Genomic DNA, 18,923 nt, shown 5'->3' on the forward strand with positions numbered 1-18,923 from the left:
CTCAAAAGTTGGAATTCCAAACTCTGCGACTGGGCCACACGGCCCTCCTCTGAGTTCCCATCATGCCCTGTTCCTCCCCCAGCTCAGCATTTCTACCTTGTGCTGAAATATCATCCTGACCAGCCTATCTCACTCATCTTTATGTCCTCAGTGCCTCGCACAGGACCTGGCACAGAGTAGGTGCCCCATAAATCTGCATTGCATAGCACCCCCTTAAAATACCCAGAGGGCACACTGCAACTGCCACCGAGGACTTCAGAGCAGGAGGGATCCCCAGAGGGGCCATTTCTGATCTGCCGTCTTCCTTTGTGCCAAATGCACCCATCTAATCATCGGAACAGACAGAACCTCAGCCGAATGTTCCTTGTTCCCATTCCTCTAGGAAAGAAGGTTCAGCCATTTCTTTCCCTGTTTCCCCACTGGAAGATCCTTGATGTTGACCTCATACCTTTACTGCTATGGGCTTTCTTCCTCTGCTTCTTTCATGGAGAAGGGTACCCTGTACCCACACCCAGTAAAGACACTGTTCATGTTTAGAGGTCATACCCCGTGCAATCAATGGAAAGCAGCATACACTCTCAGCTGCGCATGGAGAAGGGTACCCTGTACCCACACCCAGTAAAGACACTGTTCATGTTTAGAGGTCATACCCCGTGCAATCAATGGAAAGCGGCATACACTCTCAGCTGTGCCCCTGATCAGCTGTCTGGGCTGGACAAGTCATTTAACATCCTTACACGTCACCTCCTCATCAGCAAACTGGGGCTCCTACCACCTTCCTCTCAGCGCTTCTGTGACTATTTACATAGGATGATTGTGACAATAACCCACAAGGTCGCATCCCTGCCTGCTGCCCCTCGCTCTGTACCACACTGCCCCTTGCTCCAGCATCCAAGTCCTCCCTGCTCTCACTTCACTGACCTTGCAATTCATGGGGGGAAGAACTGCTATTCCTCCCACCCCAGGGCCTTTGCAAGTGCCCTTTACTTCTACCTGGAAAGCTCTTCTCCCATCCCAGTGTCACTGAGTTAATGTCACTCACCCTCTTCAGCCAGGGTCTCACAAAAACTGTATCTCTTCACTTTGGAGCACTTATCTCAAGAATTCTTGGTGATAATTTAATTATGTCACCGGTCATGCATTTGTTCCATGAGATTAGGAACCACAGTACTGCTTATCATTATATCCCCAGAGTGCCTGGCACATAGTAGGCACACAAAATATTACTGAATCAGTGAAGAACAGAACAAATAGATGTAAAGCATTTAGCATGGCACCTTGAACAGAGCACTTCCCTAAAGTCTTTTTTCCCCCCTGAATAAGCCTACTGGTTATTTTTCCTTATAGGCATTTTTTCTGAATTCACACATATCAGCAGGGCAATCAAGCAGCGCTTCAGAGGGTCAGCAAAGAATATGCTTTAGTCTGACCCAGAAGGTGATGCATGAGTCAGGAAAAATGGAACCAGCCACCCACATCCTTGGCCCCTGTCCCCACTCCAGGTCAAGACAACAATTCCGATGCCCACGCTGGAATCCCAGGGCATGGCGCCTGGAGGCGGGAGGAGGGTTTTGAAGTAGCCACTTGATTAGGAAATAGGAGACCAGTAAGTCCAGTCTAGCCCTGCTGCCTCTTAACTGTGACCTTGGGCAGATGCCTATCCCCACCTCACAACACGGACCTCAGGTCCACATTCCTGAAAACGATGGCTGCAGTAGAGTGGATCCCTAAGAACCTTCCCTGCAGACTCCGTGCCTCCAGGAGAGATGAAAGAGGGTCAGAGGGCTCGGGGCCTGTACTCGGGGCCTCATCACTCATCAGCAGCAAGGGCCAGGAGTCAGTCCCATTCTGTTGAAGTGTCATCCCCAAGTGAGGAACACAGAGCCAGGGCCTGTCACCCTCAGACCTTCCCACTGGAGACTAAATAGGTCTCACCAGTCTGCAAGAGGTCAGCAGCCACAAGGACAGCTGAGAGCCTCCTAGGTGGGTGGGCTCCTGGAACACAGCACACGAACACTGGCTCTGGGCCCCAGCTGATTCTAGGCTCCTGGCGAGAACCAGCTGCCCACCCCCAGCCCAGGGAAGGTCCTCCCCCGGGTGTGAGGCTGGCCAGGGGTGAGAGCCCACTGTAGTTCATCCCATTCTGGGATCTGTTCTGGGGGGCTGCCTTGTTCTGTACCCCCAGGCAGTCTGGCATTGTTGCCAGTACTCTAGCTGGCTAGCAGTGGGCAAAGTTTTATGGAAAACTCCAGCCATCTTACACGGGTGATGGCAGATTCAGAGGGGTACAACCCATGCCCACTTTGGGGATAGAAAATCAAGGTAGTGAGTGCAAAGGAAGTGGGAAATGGGCTTAAGAATCAGGAAGAAGGAATTCCTTAGTGGTCCAGTGGTTAGGACTCTGCACTCTCACTGCTGAGAACCTGGGTTCAATCCCTGGTCTGGGAACTAAGATCCCACAAGCCAAGACGCAGCCAAAAAAAAACCTGGACGGAGTTTTTAAAGAAACCAGGCCATACGGACCAGGGCCCAGGTGGGAAGTCAGAACATCTAACACATCCAAGCTGGGAGGTGCTCAACACCCACTTCGTCCAACCCCCTTCCCCCGCTTCACCAGGGTAGAGATGGGGACATGGAAGCCCAGGCCACCCAGGCCAGCATCTCCCTCCTTTCACCTGCTGCTCTGAGTCATCCTTTGAATTCTGTTTCTAATAAATTAGTTAAAGGCCTTCAACCAGATTACATCCCCTCTCTGCTTCTCCACGTGCAAGGGTGAGTTCATTTAAATCAGGGGTTAAGCCAGGACACAGACATGCTAACCAGATACTGTCACAACTGTGCACGGATGTCCCGAGGCATCTGTGTGTGGCAGGGGGGCTGGGGGGGCGGGGCGAAATCCATAGCTTTTTCAAAATCCCCCCCAGCACATCCAAGATCCTAGAAAGACAGATATCCTACTATCTGTGCTGATAGGAAACCAGGCAAGGGCTTCCAGAAGGCAGCTTATGGTTCCAAGACAGTGGCTCTGAACTGGGAGCAATCATCCCCCCTGGGGTCATTTGTCATGTTGCAGACATTCTGACTGTCATGACGGTGAGTGCTACCCACATGTGTAACAGTAAGTAGAGACCAGGGACGGAGCTGAACACCCTGCAGGGCTCAGCACAGTCCCCACAACTAAGAACTGTGCGGCCCAAACATCGGTAGTGCTGAGGCTGAGAAATTGTGCTCTGAGCTGTACATGTGGGGCCGCACCCAGGAAACGGGATAGGAGCCCCTGACATCTGAAGGGGCTGCTGCACCCCAGGCAGGTGGGTGGGAACGCCTCCCAGGGAGGAGCATTTTGTCAGCAAGGCAGCACCGCACTCGTGCCTGGACCCTTGGCCACGTCTGGACCCGTGCCCTGGGGCTGTGGGCACCTCAGTCAGTATCCAGAATGGTAGCTGTCACCAGAGTGACAGCTCATCACCCCCCTGATCACCCATCAGGGGGTTGGGATCCGGGGGGGGCGTGGCCTATGTGCCCTGTCACATGAGACCTGATCAGAGAAGAGTGCTACCCACCGCCCCCCACCCCAGCCAGGCAGAACCAATGGAGTGAACGGCCATTCCTGGACACAGAGAGCGGGAAGCAGTCACACAGCAAAGCCACGCTTACCTTCAGAAAGCTCTGTCAGCACCTTCCTCTCATCCTCCTCTGAGGGAAGATGGGAAGAGAGGTGAGGAGGAAGGAGAGGCAGGAAAGAGAGGCAGGGGGTGGAGGGGAGAGGAAAAGCAAAAAGGAGAGAGAGAGATGGATTAACAGGGATTATTTCCTGAGAGAGAGAGACTTTGTTGAGAAAAGGGGTGAGGATGAGGCAGAGGCAGGCCCTCCAGGGCGCACAGGTAAGACAGGGCCTCGCTCTTGGGAGCAGAGGCCCATGTCCCTGTTACAGCCCCCGCGTCTCAAGCAGGAGTGTGCTGGCCTGGTGACAGGCAGCCCCCCACCCGGTGACTCCATGTCCCTGGCCATGCAGACACGCCCTGAGTGGGAGGCTGTGCCCGGCCGTGTGTCTACGTGGCTCACACCTGTCATGCCACTGCCCACCTACCTGGCTGGATCAGTCTTCTGGGGACTAAAGAAAAGAAGCAAAGTTGGTCCCCAGAGCCCCAGTCCAGCCCGCACCAGAGTCTAGAGAGCAAGTTTCTGGGCCCAGCCTGTTGGAAACGGTCACTAAGGGCCCAGGGTCTCTGCTTTCCCTTTCCCAATAAGAAGAGGAGCTGGGGAATGTGACGAGGTATGAACCTGGAGTGTGTGCGTGCATGTCTGCATGTGTGTGTGAATATGTGTGCATGCATGTCTGCATCTGTGTATGTGTGCATGTCTCTGTGTGTGTGCATGTCTGCGTGTGTGTGCATGTCTGCATGTGTGTGTGTGTGTGCATGTCTGCGTGTGTGTGTGTGTGCGTGCATGTCTGCGTGTGTATGTGTGTGTGCATGTCTCTGTGTGTGTGCATGTCTGCATGTGTATGCACACCCATGTCTCTCTGTGTGTGCATGTCTGTGTGTGCGTGTGCGCATGCATGACTCTGTGTGTGTGTGTGTGTCTGCATGTGTGTGTGTGTGCGTGCATGTCTCTGTGTGTGTGCATATCTGCATGTGTGTGTGTGTGCACACGCGCGCACAAGCACCTGGACTCTGAGGCATGGGAACCAGGCTTCCAGCAGAAAGTTAACCACCTCCAGGGAAACAGGGCATGCCTTCAATCCCCGACGTCAGAGGATGCTGGGAGTGGTGCTGACCCCACAAGGCAAGGGCGGGAAGTCTCCGTCCCCCTCAACCCCTGAACAGAGAGCCCCACCCAGGCCTGACCTCAGCATGGACACAGAGCCAGGCTGCCACCTTGTTTCCAGAAGAATCCTGAGAACCCACCAGGCCTGGGCCCTGCCCAGGACCACAGGCGTCCTCCAGCTCCCCAGCCCGCCCTCTGGCCTCCCCAGCCGCCTCCCTTCCCGCCAGAGTCACTCACCGCCAGTGGGGTGCAGCAGGATGTCGGCTGGGTTGTGGGGCTTCAGGCCCAGAGCAGACAAGGGTGTCTTGGCCAGACCTGGAGGGGAACGCACTGCACCGGGAATAAGAGGGGAGAGCTGGGAGTGAGTGCGGGTGGAGGTGTGGGGAGAGGACCCCTCCTGAGTGAGGGCATGTTGGGGAGCGGGGTTGGGGCGGGCAGCAGGAAGCGGAGCAGAGGAACCAGCCCCGCCCTGGTGGTGCCAGGGCGGCTCCACTCCCCACTCCCGTCTCCTGTGTTTCTCCACAGGATGAAGGGTAAAAGGAGTCAGGAAACAGCCTTGACCCTCACCCTCCAGAAAGTCATTTCTATCCCTAGACCCTGAGTTTCTTCCATATGGTCCCTCCACACTGCGTAGTTATAACACACACACTAGTTTCTTGGGCACCCTCTGACTTGCTCTATATCACTCTCTCTCTAACCTCTCCTCTCACACTACCCCCAAAACCTCTACCCTACCCCCAAACACACACACATACACACACACACCACACACACACAGAGATGGACTTAAAGAAAGTGCAGTATCAAGATGGTACAACCTGTAAAGGACAGAAGGAGGAGAAGAGATCACCAGCAGAACGAACCCTGAGACCCCAGGCTAGTCTTTAGCCACAGGTCTTTGACCTCCAGCTGAGCAGGCCTTTTGCAAGCCCCAGGAAGAGAGAATTTCTCAGCTGGGAGCTCTCTTACTTCCCGCAAACCACAGCGTTCTAGAAGAGGGAAAAGCCCCATCTCTAAAATACGTGGGCAAGAGCATGACCACTCTGCACAAACCCAGGTCACCTCCCAAGCCACCTGTCTGGGTTGGAAGTGTCACATAACACACAAGGTCAGAAAGGGCAGTCAGGCTTTCTCCCATCAGCCAAGGACGTGGCTGGACTCCAAGCTGAGCTGCAAGGTGTTGCTCTGCCCAGTCACAAGATTTCTCAGTGGCAGCTGCCACGTCTCCTAACCCACCTCCGAGGAGAAGTAAAGAAATGAGCTCGATGTCTCCTGTTGCAGCTGTCAGGACCCTGACGAGCCCACAGCTGTGGAGGACAGGCAGTCACAGAGGGCCACCAAAAGCCTAAGGCTGCCTACCCCACCCCAGTGGCCTCAACAGATGAGCCGTGGCCCTCGGGTGCCCAGGACCCACACAGCAGCTCCAGGACCCTCCCTGGCATCTCCTCCCTTTCCCAAAAAGGCAGTGAGACCTACAAGAAACTAAACTCCCAAAATATAATCTTCCAATGAAAGCAATTTAAATAGCTTATTTGTGATCCCCTGGAGGAGGACATGGCAACCCACTCCAGTATTCTTGCCTGGAGAATCCCCACGAACAGAAGAGCTTGGTGGGCTACAGTCCATGGGGTCACAAAGAGTCGGACACGACTGAGCAACTAGGTGCACACACACACACATTTGTGCACATGCTGGGGTATCCACAGGTATCCCTGGGAACAGAGAGGCATCACAGGAGTCCAGATGGTCGGCCCGCCCTACACTCTACCCTCACTCTGCCCTGAGATGCCCAGCAGACAGATACAGCAGAGGGGACAAGTGTGTAGAAACACACACATCCAGGCAGGGGCTAGGTCTAGGCCTCCATGCTTGTGTGTGTCCCTCTTTCTCTCTTTACACACACAAACACACACACATCTTACAATAGATGCTTATCACCACTTAGCAATGTTTGTCAGACAAATGACTTTGAATGTAATTCATTATGGAAGAATGAGCCCAGCCTCAGAGACCACTGTCCGTGGAATGACCAGGAAGACTCTGGGCCCATAAGGCTGCCTAGTGGGTGCAGCAGAGGTGCAGGTGAACGGGGTGAAGGGGACGAGGGGACAGAGGCAGTGGGAGGTTTCTCTGGGCTTCCCTCAGCACCTCCAGCTCTCTTATCACTCCTGCCCTCAGTGCCCAGGCATCCAGCCCTTCTGCTGAGGCAGACATGTGGGTGGCCCTGAAGCCAGGCAAGGCTTGGCTTCCCCAGAGAAGAATTCCTTGCATTTCTCTGCCTCTGTTTTCTCTCCCAACCCTGTGCATGGAGGAAACCTCTAACTTATTCTCTCCTCCCCAGGCACCGGGGGCTGACCCAGGGGAGGGAGGGAAGAATGGGAACAGAAACATGTGGTAGAACCAACTCTAGCCCAGCCCAGATGGCTTCATCCCAGACAGGGTGATGGCCAGAATCCTGGCTGTTTGGACCCACAGGAAATTGGAGCAAGAGTGAAGGTGGTGGGGCAGGGAGCTTCCCAGATGGCTCAGTGGTAAAAGAATCCACCTGCCAAGGCAGGAGACGCAGGTTCGATCCCTGGGTTGGGAAGACCCCCCAGAGGAGGAAATGGCAACCCAATCCAGTATTCTTGCCTAGAGAATCCCATGGACACAGGAGCGTGGCAGGCAACAGTCCAGGGAGTCACAAAGAGTCAGACACGACTGAGCATGCATACACATGCAGGTTGGGGAGTTAAGACCAGGGAGAGAGATTCCAGGAGTCTGAAGCCTTTTATAAGGCTAGAGAGCTGTCTTGAACAGACTGCCCTGGGCTTTCACTGTCCAGTACGGTAGTCAGGAGCCACACGGGGCTATGGTGCATCTGCTGTGTGTCCAGTCTGAACTGAGGTGCCATATCAGTATAAAAACACACAGTGGATTTCAGACTTGTATGAAACAAGAATTAAAAATATGTCTTTATGTTGATTACATGTTGAAATCATACTTTAGATCCTTAGGGTTAAATAACAGCAAAAAAAATTTTTTTTGGCCGCACTGTGAGGCTTGTGGGAATCTTAATTCCCGGATCAGGGATTGAACCCAGGCCCTCGGTAGTGAAATCACAGAGTCCTAAACACTGGACCACCAAAAAATTCCCTAAATCATACCTATTATTAGAATGAATTTCACCAACTTCTTTTTAGATTTCTTAAAAAGATTGTAGGATAATATTCTCATTAATTGTTTTATTTCTACTTACCTATAGAAATGATAATACTCTGTGGATATTTTGAGTTAAATTAAAAAATCATCACAATTAATTTCTCCAGTTTCCTGTATATTCTTTAATGGAGCTGTTAGAAAAGTTTCTAGTGCAAACAGTTCATGTTATTTTTCTGCTGGACAGTCCACTCACAAATTTAGCTTCCTGTATGTCCAAGATACCCATTCCAGTATTCTTGTCTAGAGAATCCCAGGGATGGGGGAGCCTGGTGGGCTGCCGTCTATGGGGTCACACAGAGTCAGACATGACTGAGGCGACTTAGCAGCAGCAGCAGCATGTCCAAGATGGGCTTCCCAGGTGGCCCTAGTGGTAAAGACCCCACCTGCCAATGCAGGAGACGTAAGAGACATGGGTTAGATCCCTGGGTCAGGAAGATCCCCCGGAGGAGGGCATGGCAACCCACTGCAGTATTCTTGCCCAGAGAACCCCATGGACAGAGGAGCCTGGCGGGCTACAGGCCACAGGGTTGCAAAGATTCGGACACGACTGAAGTGACTGAGTGCACGGGACGTGTCCAAGATGGTGGCCAACCTAATTCTGTTGGCACAGAAGGCAAGCACTGGTGCCACATTCCTCCCCCTGGCAGGACAGCCAACCACCAGAGAACACATGGCCAGCTCCAACTCTGCTGTCCTCACCCTCTACCCGTCTCACCTGGATGAATGAATAGCTTGGGTGGACCCCCCCCTAGTCTAATCCTGGAGCATCACTAGTCTCTTCACCTCTGCCAACTCAGGCCTCTTACAGGAACCCTGAGTCCTTCACAGCCTGGTATTGATCCATCACCGCTTTCCCAGGTCTCCTCCAGCTCCTCTTCATGTCTCTTCTACCATGAAATGGAATACTTCCTCTCTCCTGGGCTCATCCAGGTTTTCTCATTGTTTGGAAATGTCTCTGCCCTTTAGGGATCTGCCACTCTAGTGAGAACATCAAGAAAGACACAGGCTAAAGGCTCCTGTCTGGAGGCCAAGAGATGAATGCATTGGGCATATGGTCAACCTGAGGGTTCTGAGCCTTTCTTTCCTTGGTGAAAACTAGAAAGTGGAAGAGGTGCCTGGATGCAGACAGAAATGGGAGTCAGAAGCAAGAAGGTCCAGGGGTTACTTTAGGATGTTTCTTTAGGATGAGGAATGTTTTACACATAGGATGCAAAGACTCTTCAGTTCAGTTCAGTTCAGTCGCTCAGTTGTGTCCTACTCTTTGCAGCCCCATGAATTGCAGCATGCCAGGCCTCCCTGTCCATCACCAACTCCCAGAGTTCACTCAAACTCACATCCATCGAGTCGGTGATATCATCCAGCCATCTCATCCTCTGTCGTCCCCTTCTCTTCCTGCCCCCAATCCCTCCCAGCATCAGAGTCTTTTCCAATGAGTCAACTCATCAGGTGACCAAATTACTGGAGTTTCAGCTTTAGCATCATTCCTTCCAAAGAACACCCAGGGCTGATCTCCTTTAGAATGAACTGGTTGGATCTCCTTGCAGTCCAAGGGACTCTCAAGAGTCTTCTCCAACACCACAGTTCAAAAGCATCAATTCTTTGGCGCTCAGCTTTCTTCACAGTCCAACTCTCACATCCATACATGACTACTGGAAAAACCATAGCCTTGACTAGACAAAGAAATGTCTCTGTTTTTGAATATACTATCTAGGTTGGTCATAACTTTCCTTCCAAGGAGTAAGTGTCTTTTAATTTCATGGCCGCAATCACCATCTGCAGTGATTTTGGAGCCCAAAAAAATAAAGTCTGACACTGTTTCCACTTAGCAACTAGCAAACTATAATATGGGAGTCCAGGGACCCCAGAGTAGGTCAGCCTGGATCCCAGGATGCAGCTGCTGCATCTTAGATGTGTGAGTGTGGACAGCAGAAAAGAAGTGAAGAGAAAAGAGGTGAGGAAGGGAAGCAGAAGCAAGATGAGCCATAGGGATGAGAAGCTGCAGATTCTGGTCCCACCCAACTCTGCCAGCACTCCCACACCTGGGAAGCCTACACAGGCCAGAGGGGACCCAGGGAAGGAAGGCTGAGTGTGGAGTTCTTACCCCCACTGGGTGGTGGGCTGGTCGGAGAGGTTCCCTCCATCTCCTCGAAGGCTTCTTTGTAGCTGTGCAGATGGGGCTGCATAAGGAGAACAAGGGAGCAAAGCCGTAGTTATAAGCCTGAGGAGGAGTTTCCAGTTACCAGCCTAACCAATCATCCTTTCCAGTAAACACAGAGGTCAAAGGCAGATCCTCGTCACTTGTGGCCCCAACGACTACTTGCAGCCAAGAGAACAGAAAATGGCTGATTGCAAGGCAATTGTCCAGCAGTACCTGCCTTGGAAATATTTCACAACAGGGCCAAAGAGAAGGGACAGAAGGCAGGAGAGAAAAGATGTCCGAAAGCCATTTATGTCCAGAAGGACCCATTAACCTGGGATTTTACCAAATATGGACCACTCACATCAGAATCTTCCAGAATCAGATTCCTGGGTCCCACCCCAAGTCTAATAGGCTAGAATTTTTACAGGGGGACTTGAGAATCTACATTTTTAACAAACTCCTTGGTGATTGTTATGCTCACTAACGTTTAAGATCTACTTCCTCAAACTGCTGAACTGTCTCAGAAATACAAAAATTTTGACACTGAAATTAGATCTATCTCCCAAGTAAACCCTACATCCAGAAAGGGTTCAAAAACAGTCTGTAGGATCTGGCTTGGAGTCTAGAGTCTGTGGTCACCTACATCACACCAGGGTCCTTACCACCCTAATAAATGGTGCTCTCTGGGGCTCAAGAAGGGAACCTCAGTCTCCATGTTCATGGAAGAAGTAGGGGAATAAAAGCTATTTAAAGAGGGAAATTGGCTCCTGATTCCACAAACCAAAGAGAAGCCCTAGGCTGAGGATGAAGGGAGGAAAAAAATACTGAGTTTACTGACAGGTCACCATTACTCAGATGACAATCAAGTCCCTCAATAGTTTAGGTGGGCTCTGCTACCTTCTGTGGCCCCAGGACTCACCTCTTTGGGTCGCCCTCCAGGATTGAGAGCGATGGTAAGAGCCAGCTCTGGGGAGACACATTGGACAGGCGAGCGAACCCCGGGGCTACGGGGGGATGTGGGTTCTGGTGACTGGTTTTCATACTGCCCATCGCTGGCAGCCCGCTTCCGGAGAGGTGCTGGGGGCTCTGCAGGCTGCTTCTCCCGAGCCTGCACCCCTGGGAGGAATGGCAGGGCAGAGAGAGCAATGAGCAAAACATGGGGGGAAAGGATCAATCCGCCTAACTCCCCTAGAGGAGACAGTGCATCTTAGCTCAGGGGGGCCAAGCTGGAGCTGGACTTGCCTCCCCTCACACCTCCTCCCCCCAGACTCCCTCTGCCCACACCCCAGTTTCTCTGCTGGGTGGGGGAATCTGCTTAGGTTGAGCTGGCCTTCAGCAGGAATCTCTGTTCTGCACAGGGTTGGGGCCCAGAGCACAAAGGACTGATACAAGAAACAGATGTCAACTTCTTCCAAGCCCCGGAGGCAGAGGGCCAGAGCTTCCAGGCAAAGGAGGGAAGGTGGAGGGAGGAAAGACAGTCTCCAAGGCAACTGCATCAACCAACACGCAACACCAGGCCCATGGGGAAGGACTTGGAAAGACTGAATGACGCATCAGCTTGCAAATGGTGCTCCCGAGAAGAAACCCAAGAAATGACTAAGACCTGTCACGACGTCCCAGCCCCAGCTGGCCCCTGGAATACTGCTGGCCTTCTCTGGGGTTCCCCAACCCTCCTCCATCCAGTGTCGCTCTGAAACCTCCCACCCACTTCCTGTATGCCCACACTTTTCTTGCCCCAAAGATGGCCCAGGTTTCCAGGCTGCCCCAGAACAGCAGGCAAAGAGCCTGCAGACAAGTGCCTCCTGTGCTTTTGTGTATTTCCCTCCCATTCCCCAGGCCTTAACCTCACCCTCCTCCCTTCCCACTCCCTCTTCCCACAGCTGGGCTGCAGCACGAAACCCATTGCCTCACTGAGCTGGCTCCAGAATCCTAGAAAAGTTACTCCCTTGGGGGCCAGAGGCCATGACCCAGCCTGAGGGTGGGCCCCTCATCCTCACTACCCTGAAGAAGGAAATTCCAGCCCTGCCTTTGCAACCACCCGAGAGGGCAGGCGAGGTGAAGAGAGGTGCTGGGACTTATCAAAGGTCTCGTGAGACCCTAGCTACACCAGCCTCAGGCCAGCGCTTGTGGGCCGACCGACCACCCCATGGCACACATGCACACGCACACACCAGATGGCCTCAGCAACGAGCCAGCACAGCCAAGCAGAAATCACCCTCGATCAGACTGAACTGTCATCTACCCTTCACAGGGGGGTCTGCATGGCCCCAAGAATCCCTAGCTCCCGCCTGGCACCGCCACTGAGGCCACTATGAAAAGCACAGGCTGAGAAGCCTACCTACTCGTCATGAACAGCAGGCTGCCAGCTGCCAAGTCTAGGGACGGATGTACACACTCTCACACACACACACAAACACACACACAGTCACTCCAAGACGTGCACTCAGACCAGCCCTTAACTAGGAGCCTCGTCTGGAAAGCACTTGCAGATGCAGAAGGTCCCCGGTTGCAGTGGTGTCCTGAGTTTCCACTGCCAGCTCTTCATTCATCAGAGGCAACCTGCCTACCAGCTCAACCAAGAGAAAAAAGAGCCTCGGGTAAAGACCGTAAACCAGACTCACAAACCGCCCTACTTAAAACAAATAAGCCCCTTGCCTCGAAGGACCCTTATTTACAGAAGAGAAAAGTAGGTGTCGCACCGTCCTAACCAGGGGCTGCTATGAAGATCAACCTGAACGGAGACGGGGCACACCTCTGAAGGGCTGGGCAGGGCCCACTCAGGGACCCTAGGGCAACCCCAGGCTCTCAGCCCTCAGAGAATCAGGGGGGGTCCCCTACCCTCGCTCACACTTCCGCCACCGCCACCAAGCCCCCTTCCCCATCAAGCCTCCCCGAGCAGCTTGGTCCAGAGCTGCCACTAGTTTCATTCCTGGCAAAAACATTAGAGAGAAACAGACGTAGCCATTGATTTTCTAATAATAATTGTGACAAAGGAGGCACATTCGGAAAAGGCTCCCGGGGGTTTGGAACTAAGTTCAGCCCCAAGGTTAAAAGAAACGCATTAGGGCTGCACTGAGTTCCGGCTCACCCAGCCCCGCTGCCTCCCTCGGCCAGAGCCCATGTCTTTGCAAGGGGCGGCTGATGTCCTTGTTTGGGGATCCGATGTCTGCCCTTGAAAAACAGGTCTGCTTTAACTCAGGGCCCTGACTCTCCTGGAGGGACACAGAACATTCTCCTGGATGCACTCAGAACATGAGCTCCATGTTCAAGAGCTGCAGAGGGTTGCAGTGGCCCAGAGAGGAGGCTAGACCATTGTGGGGAGGGGAAGCTTCCAGGCCGTGCAGGGTGTGAGGTCTAGCCCAAGGCGGTCAGGCACTTGAGAGCAATCCCACCTCTTCTTCAAGCCCCCTCTCCACTACCACCAGAGTGGGATGAGCTCTGTCCGGAGGCAGGGGTATGGACAGGCTGCCATCCAAAGCATAGGGTCCTGCAGGGCACAGCCCCCCTCTGCAGAAGAGGGAAGCCCCGCATTCCACTCCCACGGGGACAGACCCTCTCCCGCGGAGTGCCCCCCGCAGCCCCAGTGGCCAGCCTCGGGCCTCTCGCATTCTCTGAACACAGTATGCCACTGTTGTCTGCCTTGGCAGGCCCAGATCTGCCCCTCGAGTGCCAGGAGAGCCATATTCCCTCTCTCTTGTCACTCTCTACAGGAGGGGAGACGGGTCATGGCAGAGGGGAGAGAGAAGGGAGAGAAGAGAGCCCCATTGTTCCTCAGCCAAGCTGGGACGTCTGGACACAAGCTGACGGCCTGTGTCAGAGAGAGAACACCCCTCCCTCATGTCCCAGAGACTGACGGATAATAAAAATAGCCCCACTCCCTCCCACCAGCCTCCTCTCTGCCCAGCACATCCCCCCACCCCACCCCACACCAGGACTTTCTCAGTCTCCTGGCCCCGCCCCCACTCTCAGGGCCTCTGTCTACGTGCCCCACTCCCTGCATACACACAGGCATGTGCGCACACACACACACACACACGTGGGCACACACAGCCTGAGCCTGACAGGAACAGCAGTGGGTCACAGTCATGCTCAGAACCTCCACAGTCAGCCCTCCCTCAGCAGGAGACCGGGGACCAGAGGAAGTTTATGAAGAAAGTGGGGGGGAAGACAGGCAGCCCAGGAACTCTGCAAAGTCTTCCCAGCAAAGCTGGTGAGTCCAGCCTTCTAAGCCCAGCAGCACAAAGGAGCAGCCAGAAAGCGGCCTTTGGAATAGTGACACTCTACACAAGAAGCCATGTGTTGTCCTCCAAGGGCTGCTCACACACTCTGGGCATCACACCTTCCCCACCTCCTGGAGGACAGCAGTCACCTCAGCCCGGGGCCTCCACATTGGCCACCAGACCTGAAGAGCAGGGCGTAGGGCGCTGGAGCAGCTCAATCTCCCGGGGCCCTCACTTGCTCCCCCAGGATGGTGCTGTGCTTAGGGGACAGCCGGCTCCAAGGCTCCCCTAAAGTGGCCTGGACCTGAGGTTAAGAATCTCCTTCATCTCACACACACACACACACACACAGTTCTAGAGGCTGTCGCCCTAACACACATCAATACACCTGACTCACAGATACAGCATGGCTGCCCACCACCCCAGCGTCCGTGGACAAATGTCCTTGTGCCAGGCTTCATCACATGCCTCCTCTACAACCCCCCGACTGGCCGCTTCCACCCTCACAGACCCAGCTCTTCTCTCCAGCCTTCCATTTTCCAAAAGACTGGATTCCTCAGCTCCAGGTGGCAGGGCTGGGTGTCCGACTGCTTGTCTGGGGCTCCGGAAGCAAGGGGATCCGGGAGGCCACCTGCTGGGGCCAGGGCACCAGAAAGCCACACGGCAATCACACTAGCTAACAGCCCCAGGGCAAGCCATGCCAGCTCCCCTCAGGACAGGCCCACCCCCAGAAGTCCCCCAAACCCCAGGCCCAGCTGGACACTGCACTCCCCACCACTGGGCCAAGAAGAAGATGGAAGGACAGAAGAGGAAGCGGACAGGGAGCCTTTCTGCTCGAGCCATCTCCCTGTTGTCCATGGACTGGGAGAAGGAGGGCCCTGAAAGCACCAGATATGGCCACTGGGAGTCAACAGCTCCCTTCACCTCCTAAGCCTTTTCCCAGAGCTGCTTAAGGCCACGGCATGGGATAAACCCGTGCACACCGTCATCTCCCTGACCTGGGCTTCTGGCTTCCAAGGAGCCCCAGGGATAGAATGAGGGGATTCCCTCCCCAGAACTAAAAGCCTAAGGGCTTAGATGTCCAGCTGGGATGGAGGATGCCAGTGGACCACATCATTCTCAAATAGAGCAGTGTGACTCTGGATAGAAGGGCCACCATATTGGAGTACATCAAGTCACCAAGCTAAAGGCACATGGCCAGGCTACAGTCCTCCATTTGTCATGCTGGGAGAGTGAGCTCTGAGCAATTCAGAGACTTGCCCAGGAGTGTCACAGAGGTGGTCACAGGCAGAGCCAGGACCACACCCGGGGCTTCTGACTCTTGCCCATGGGTCCTGGGGTCAGAGATTCAGGATGAGTCAGAGGGGGATGCCCTGCCCCATCGAGTGCTGTACTCCAGAATAGACAGAGCAGCAGGTGCCAGGGCACCACTCTGTGTCTTGTGCCCGCTGGTCCATACTGAGCATGGCCTGGCTCCTGCAGAGGCTCTGGCCAGGACAGCCTGGGTGATCTAAGAGCCAAGGCGGCTGGAGAGCTGGGCTGTCCCGAACTCTCGCTGAGCACCCTTGTTGCAAAGACCTGCATGCCCACAAGGAGCCTGAAAGTTGGTCCAGTCATCCCAGACCCTGTTCCCAGCAGGGAAGGCCAAGGCTGGAAGCATCAGGCCGTGTCCATGCAGAAGTGGGAGCACTCACTCATGCAGAGAGAAGGGAGGGAGAAGGGAGCAAGGACAGAGGAGGGAGGCAGTGAGAAAAGAAGCGGAGGCAAAGAGAAGAAAGAGATGGAAAGGAGAGAACAGAAGAGGGAAAGGAGGAAAAATGAGGAGGAGATGGGAAATGAGGAGGTGGAAGAAAGTAGGCAAAGTCTGGAAGGGAAGAGAGAGGAAAGGGGAGTTAGGGTGAGTCATAAAAGGAGGGAAGAGGGAGAGGAACCAACCAGAGAGAGAGGAAGATCGGAGCCGGTGGAGAGGAGGGTGCCAGGAGCTAACTCTCTGCCCAGTGCCCTGCAGCCTGGCATTGTACGCTGCCCACCCCCACCCCGGGGAGCCGGCAGGGGGGAGGCAAGCAGCGTGCGGTGAGGGGGGGAACGAGGGAGGTGGGGAGAGGAGGACACCAGGCAAGGAAGGAAACACGCCCATGGCACAGGGGACAGATGGACATGGAACACATGAAGAACGCCAGGGACGAGGCATTTAACAAGACGAAAACAAAACAAAAACAAAGAAAAAAATCAATATTAGTTGGTGTTTGAGTCTAGAATCTGGCCACACACTTGAAGAAGGTAGGCAGGATGTCAGACAAGAAGAGAGGGTGGATCTGGGGTCTCACTTCTCCAAAGGACAGGTGGACGTTCTGCGGTCCAGTAGGACACCACTCATCTCTCTCTTTCCTAACCCCAGCATGGAGCAGGAAGGTGCCAGCCTGGGACCAGGAGATTTCAATCCTTTGGCTCCACATCTCATCCACCCTCATGGTCAGCACGTCCCCGTTCCAGGACCTCTCTCCCCTCATGGTCATCTCCCACCCCCTGGATTCATCAGTGACCCTGCCAGTCTCAGTCCAAGGGTCATCTCCCCAAGCATCAGGGCATTCCTCGGCCTTTTATTCTTCCATCACACACTCCTTAGTAATCCTCTTTCATGGGAGCCACTTAGGAACCACTTCAACTCCTGCCCCAAACTGCTGGGCACCACTGAAAAGTCCTTAAGATGAGCCTGCCTGGATGCACTGTAAGGACCTGGCATGTCTTTTTCTTCAACCCATCTGACTCCAATCCATCTCACACCCCAGGGGCTGCACAGTGGCCAGTATCACTTCTTTCTGGCTTCCAGAGAGCCATACCTTTTGAGTTTTCTCTACTTCGAAAGCTGCTCCATATCAGTTTGTTTGTTTTTACTGGTTCCTCCTCATGTCTCAATGCTCCAGAACTCAATCCTAGAACCTCCCCTCTGTCTGTGCTCACCCCCTTGGTAAGATCATGCAGTTTCTTACTTCACATGACATCACAGACTGATATCTCCCACATTCCTAAGCTCCAATCTCTCCCCCATAAACTCCTGACTCATACATCCAACCGTCTTAAACACCTCATGGGCATCTCAAACGTAATGTGGCCAAAATCACACTTCTGATATCACCTCTAAGACTGCTCTTCCCACATTCTTCTCCATCTGAAAGAAGAGCCACTCCATCCTTTAGTTGCTCAAGCCAGAAACCTTGACTTTCCCTTCTCTCAGGAAGCTTTGCACTTGCTATTTCCTCTGGCACATTCCCTCCCTACCCAACAAAGCTTTTCCCCTGATCATCCAACTACCCCACCACCACCCTTTACCCTTCACTGACACTTCACTGCTTTATCTCTATGGCACTTATCATCCACCTGACAAATTACATGTGTATTTGCTTATTGGTTTATTGTCCATTTCTACCTCTTAAAAAAAAAAATCTTTATCTTTTTTGTTTACCACCATTTCTCCAGAGCCTACCTAGGCTAACATGTAGCACAAACAAGGAGCACTTGTTGAGTGAATGACAGAATGGGCCTTGATCTTGTCTCCTTTTCCCATGATGAAATATAAAAACTGAGTCTTAATTCAAGCTCTCAAAAGTTGACACCAATAGTTGACTATAGGTGTATCCATTCTCTATGCTTATTTCATGAAGAGGTACCTTGCCTCCTCTGCTCAGATGTGTGCTCAATTGTATCTGATTCTTTTCAATCCCATGGGCTGTAGCCCACCAGGCTCCTCTGTCCACGGAATTCTCCAGGCAAGAATACTGGAGTGGGTTGCCATTTCCTACTCCAGAGGATCTTCCTGACCCAGAGAGTGAACCCACATCTCTTGCATCTCCTGAGCTGGCACACAGATTCTTTACCAATTGTGCCACCTGGGAAACCCCTACCTTACCGCCTAGTTGAGCCTAAATTATCTACCCAGGTATCTACTCCTAAGCCTCAGTTCAGTTCAGTTCAGTTCAGTCGCTCAGTCGTGTCCGACTCTTTGCGACCCCATGAATCACAGCTCGCCAGGCCTCTCTGTCCATCACCAACTCCCAGAGTTCACTCAGACTCATGTCCATTGAGCAGTGATGCCATCCAGCTATCTCATCCTCTGTTGTCCCCTTCTCCTCCTGCCCCCAATCCCTCCCAGCATCAGAGTCTTTTCCCATGAGTCAACTCTTCACATGAGGTGGCCAAAGTACTGGAGTTTCAGCTTTAGCATCATTCCTTCCAAAGAAATCCCAGGGCCGATCTCCTTCAGAATGGACTGGTTAGATCTCCTTGCAGTCCAAGGGACTCTCAAGAGTCTTCTCCAACACCACAGTTCAAAAGCTTCAATTCTTCGGCGCTCAGCCTTCTTCACAGTCCAACTCTCACATCCATACATGACCACAGGAAAAACCATAGCCTTGACTAGACGGACCTTTGTTGGCAAAGTAATGTCTCTGCTTTTCAATATGCTATCTAGGTTGGTCATAACTTTCCTTCCAAGGAGTAAGCGTCTTTTAATTTCATGGCTGCAGTCACCATCTGCAGTGATTTTGGAGCCCAAAAAAATAGTCTGACACTGTTTCTACTGTTTCCCCATCTAT

General features: G+C 53.2%; 1 protein-coding gene across 8 annotated transcripts in view; it reads right to left on the reverse strand.

Moving 5' to 3' along the window:
- Positions 1–18,923, reverse strand: part of TNS1 (tensin 1) — a 219,627-nt gene that overhangs the window by 26,162 nt on the left and 174,542 nt on the right. For 5 of the 8 annotated variants that reach the window (XM_044937778.2, XM_044937781.2, XM_044937782.2 and 2 more), the window contains 5 exons: positions 16,267–16,353; positions 11,031–11,227; positions 10,073–10,148; positions 5,008–5,100; positions 3,658–3,696 (listed from right to left, as the gene is read on the reverse strand). In XM_044937778.2, the coding sequence (XP_044793713.2) occupies positions 3,658–3,696; positions 5,008–5,100; positions 10,073–10,148; positions 11,031–11,227; positions 16,267–16,353 (492 nt within the window). The remainder of the gene's footprint in view (positions 1–3,657; positions 3,697–5,007; positions 5,101–10,072; positions 10,149–11,030; positions 11,228–16,266; positions 16,354–18,923) is intronic. The other 3 variants (XM_025278227.3, XM_044937779.2, XM_006046388.4) reach the window with 3 other exon arrangements.

The sequence above is a fragment of the Bubalus bubalis genome, chromosome 2 (assembly GCF_019923935.1).
Source record: "Bubalus bubalis isolate 160015118507 breed Murrah chromosome 2, NDDB_SH_1, whole genome shotgun sequence".
NCBI classification, from domain to species: domain Eukaryota; kingdom Metazoa; phylum Chordata; class Mammalia; order Artiodactyla; family Bovidae; genus Bubalus; species Bubalus bubalis.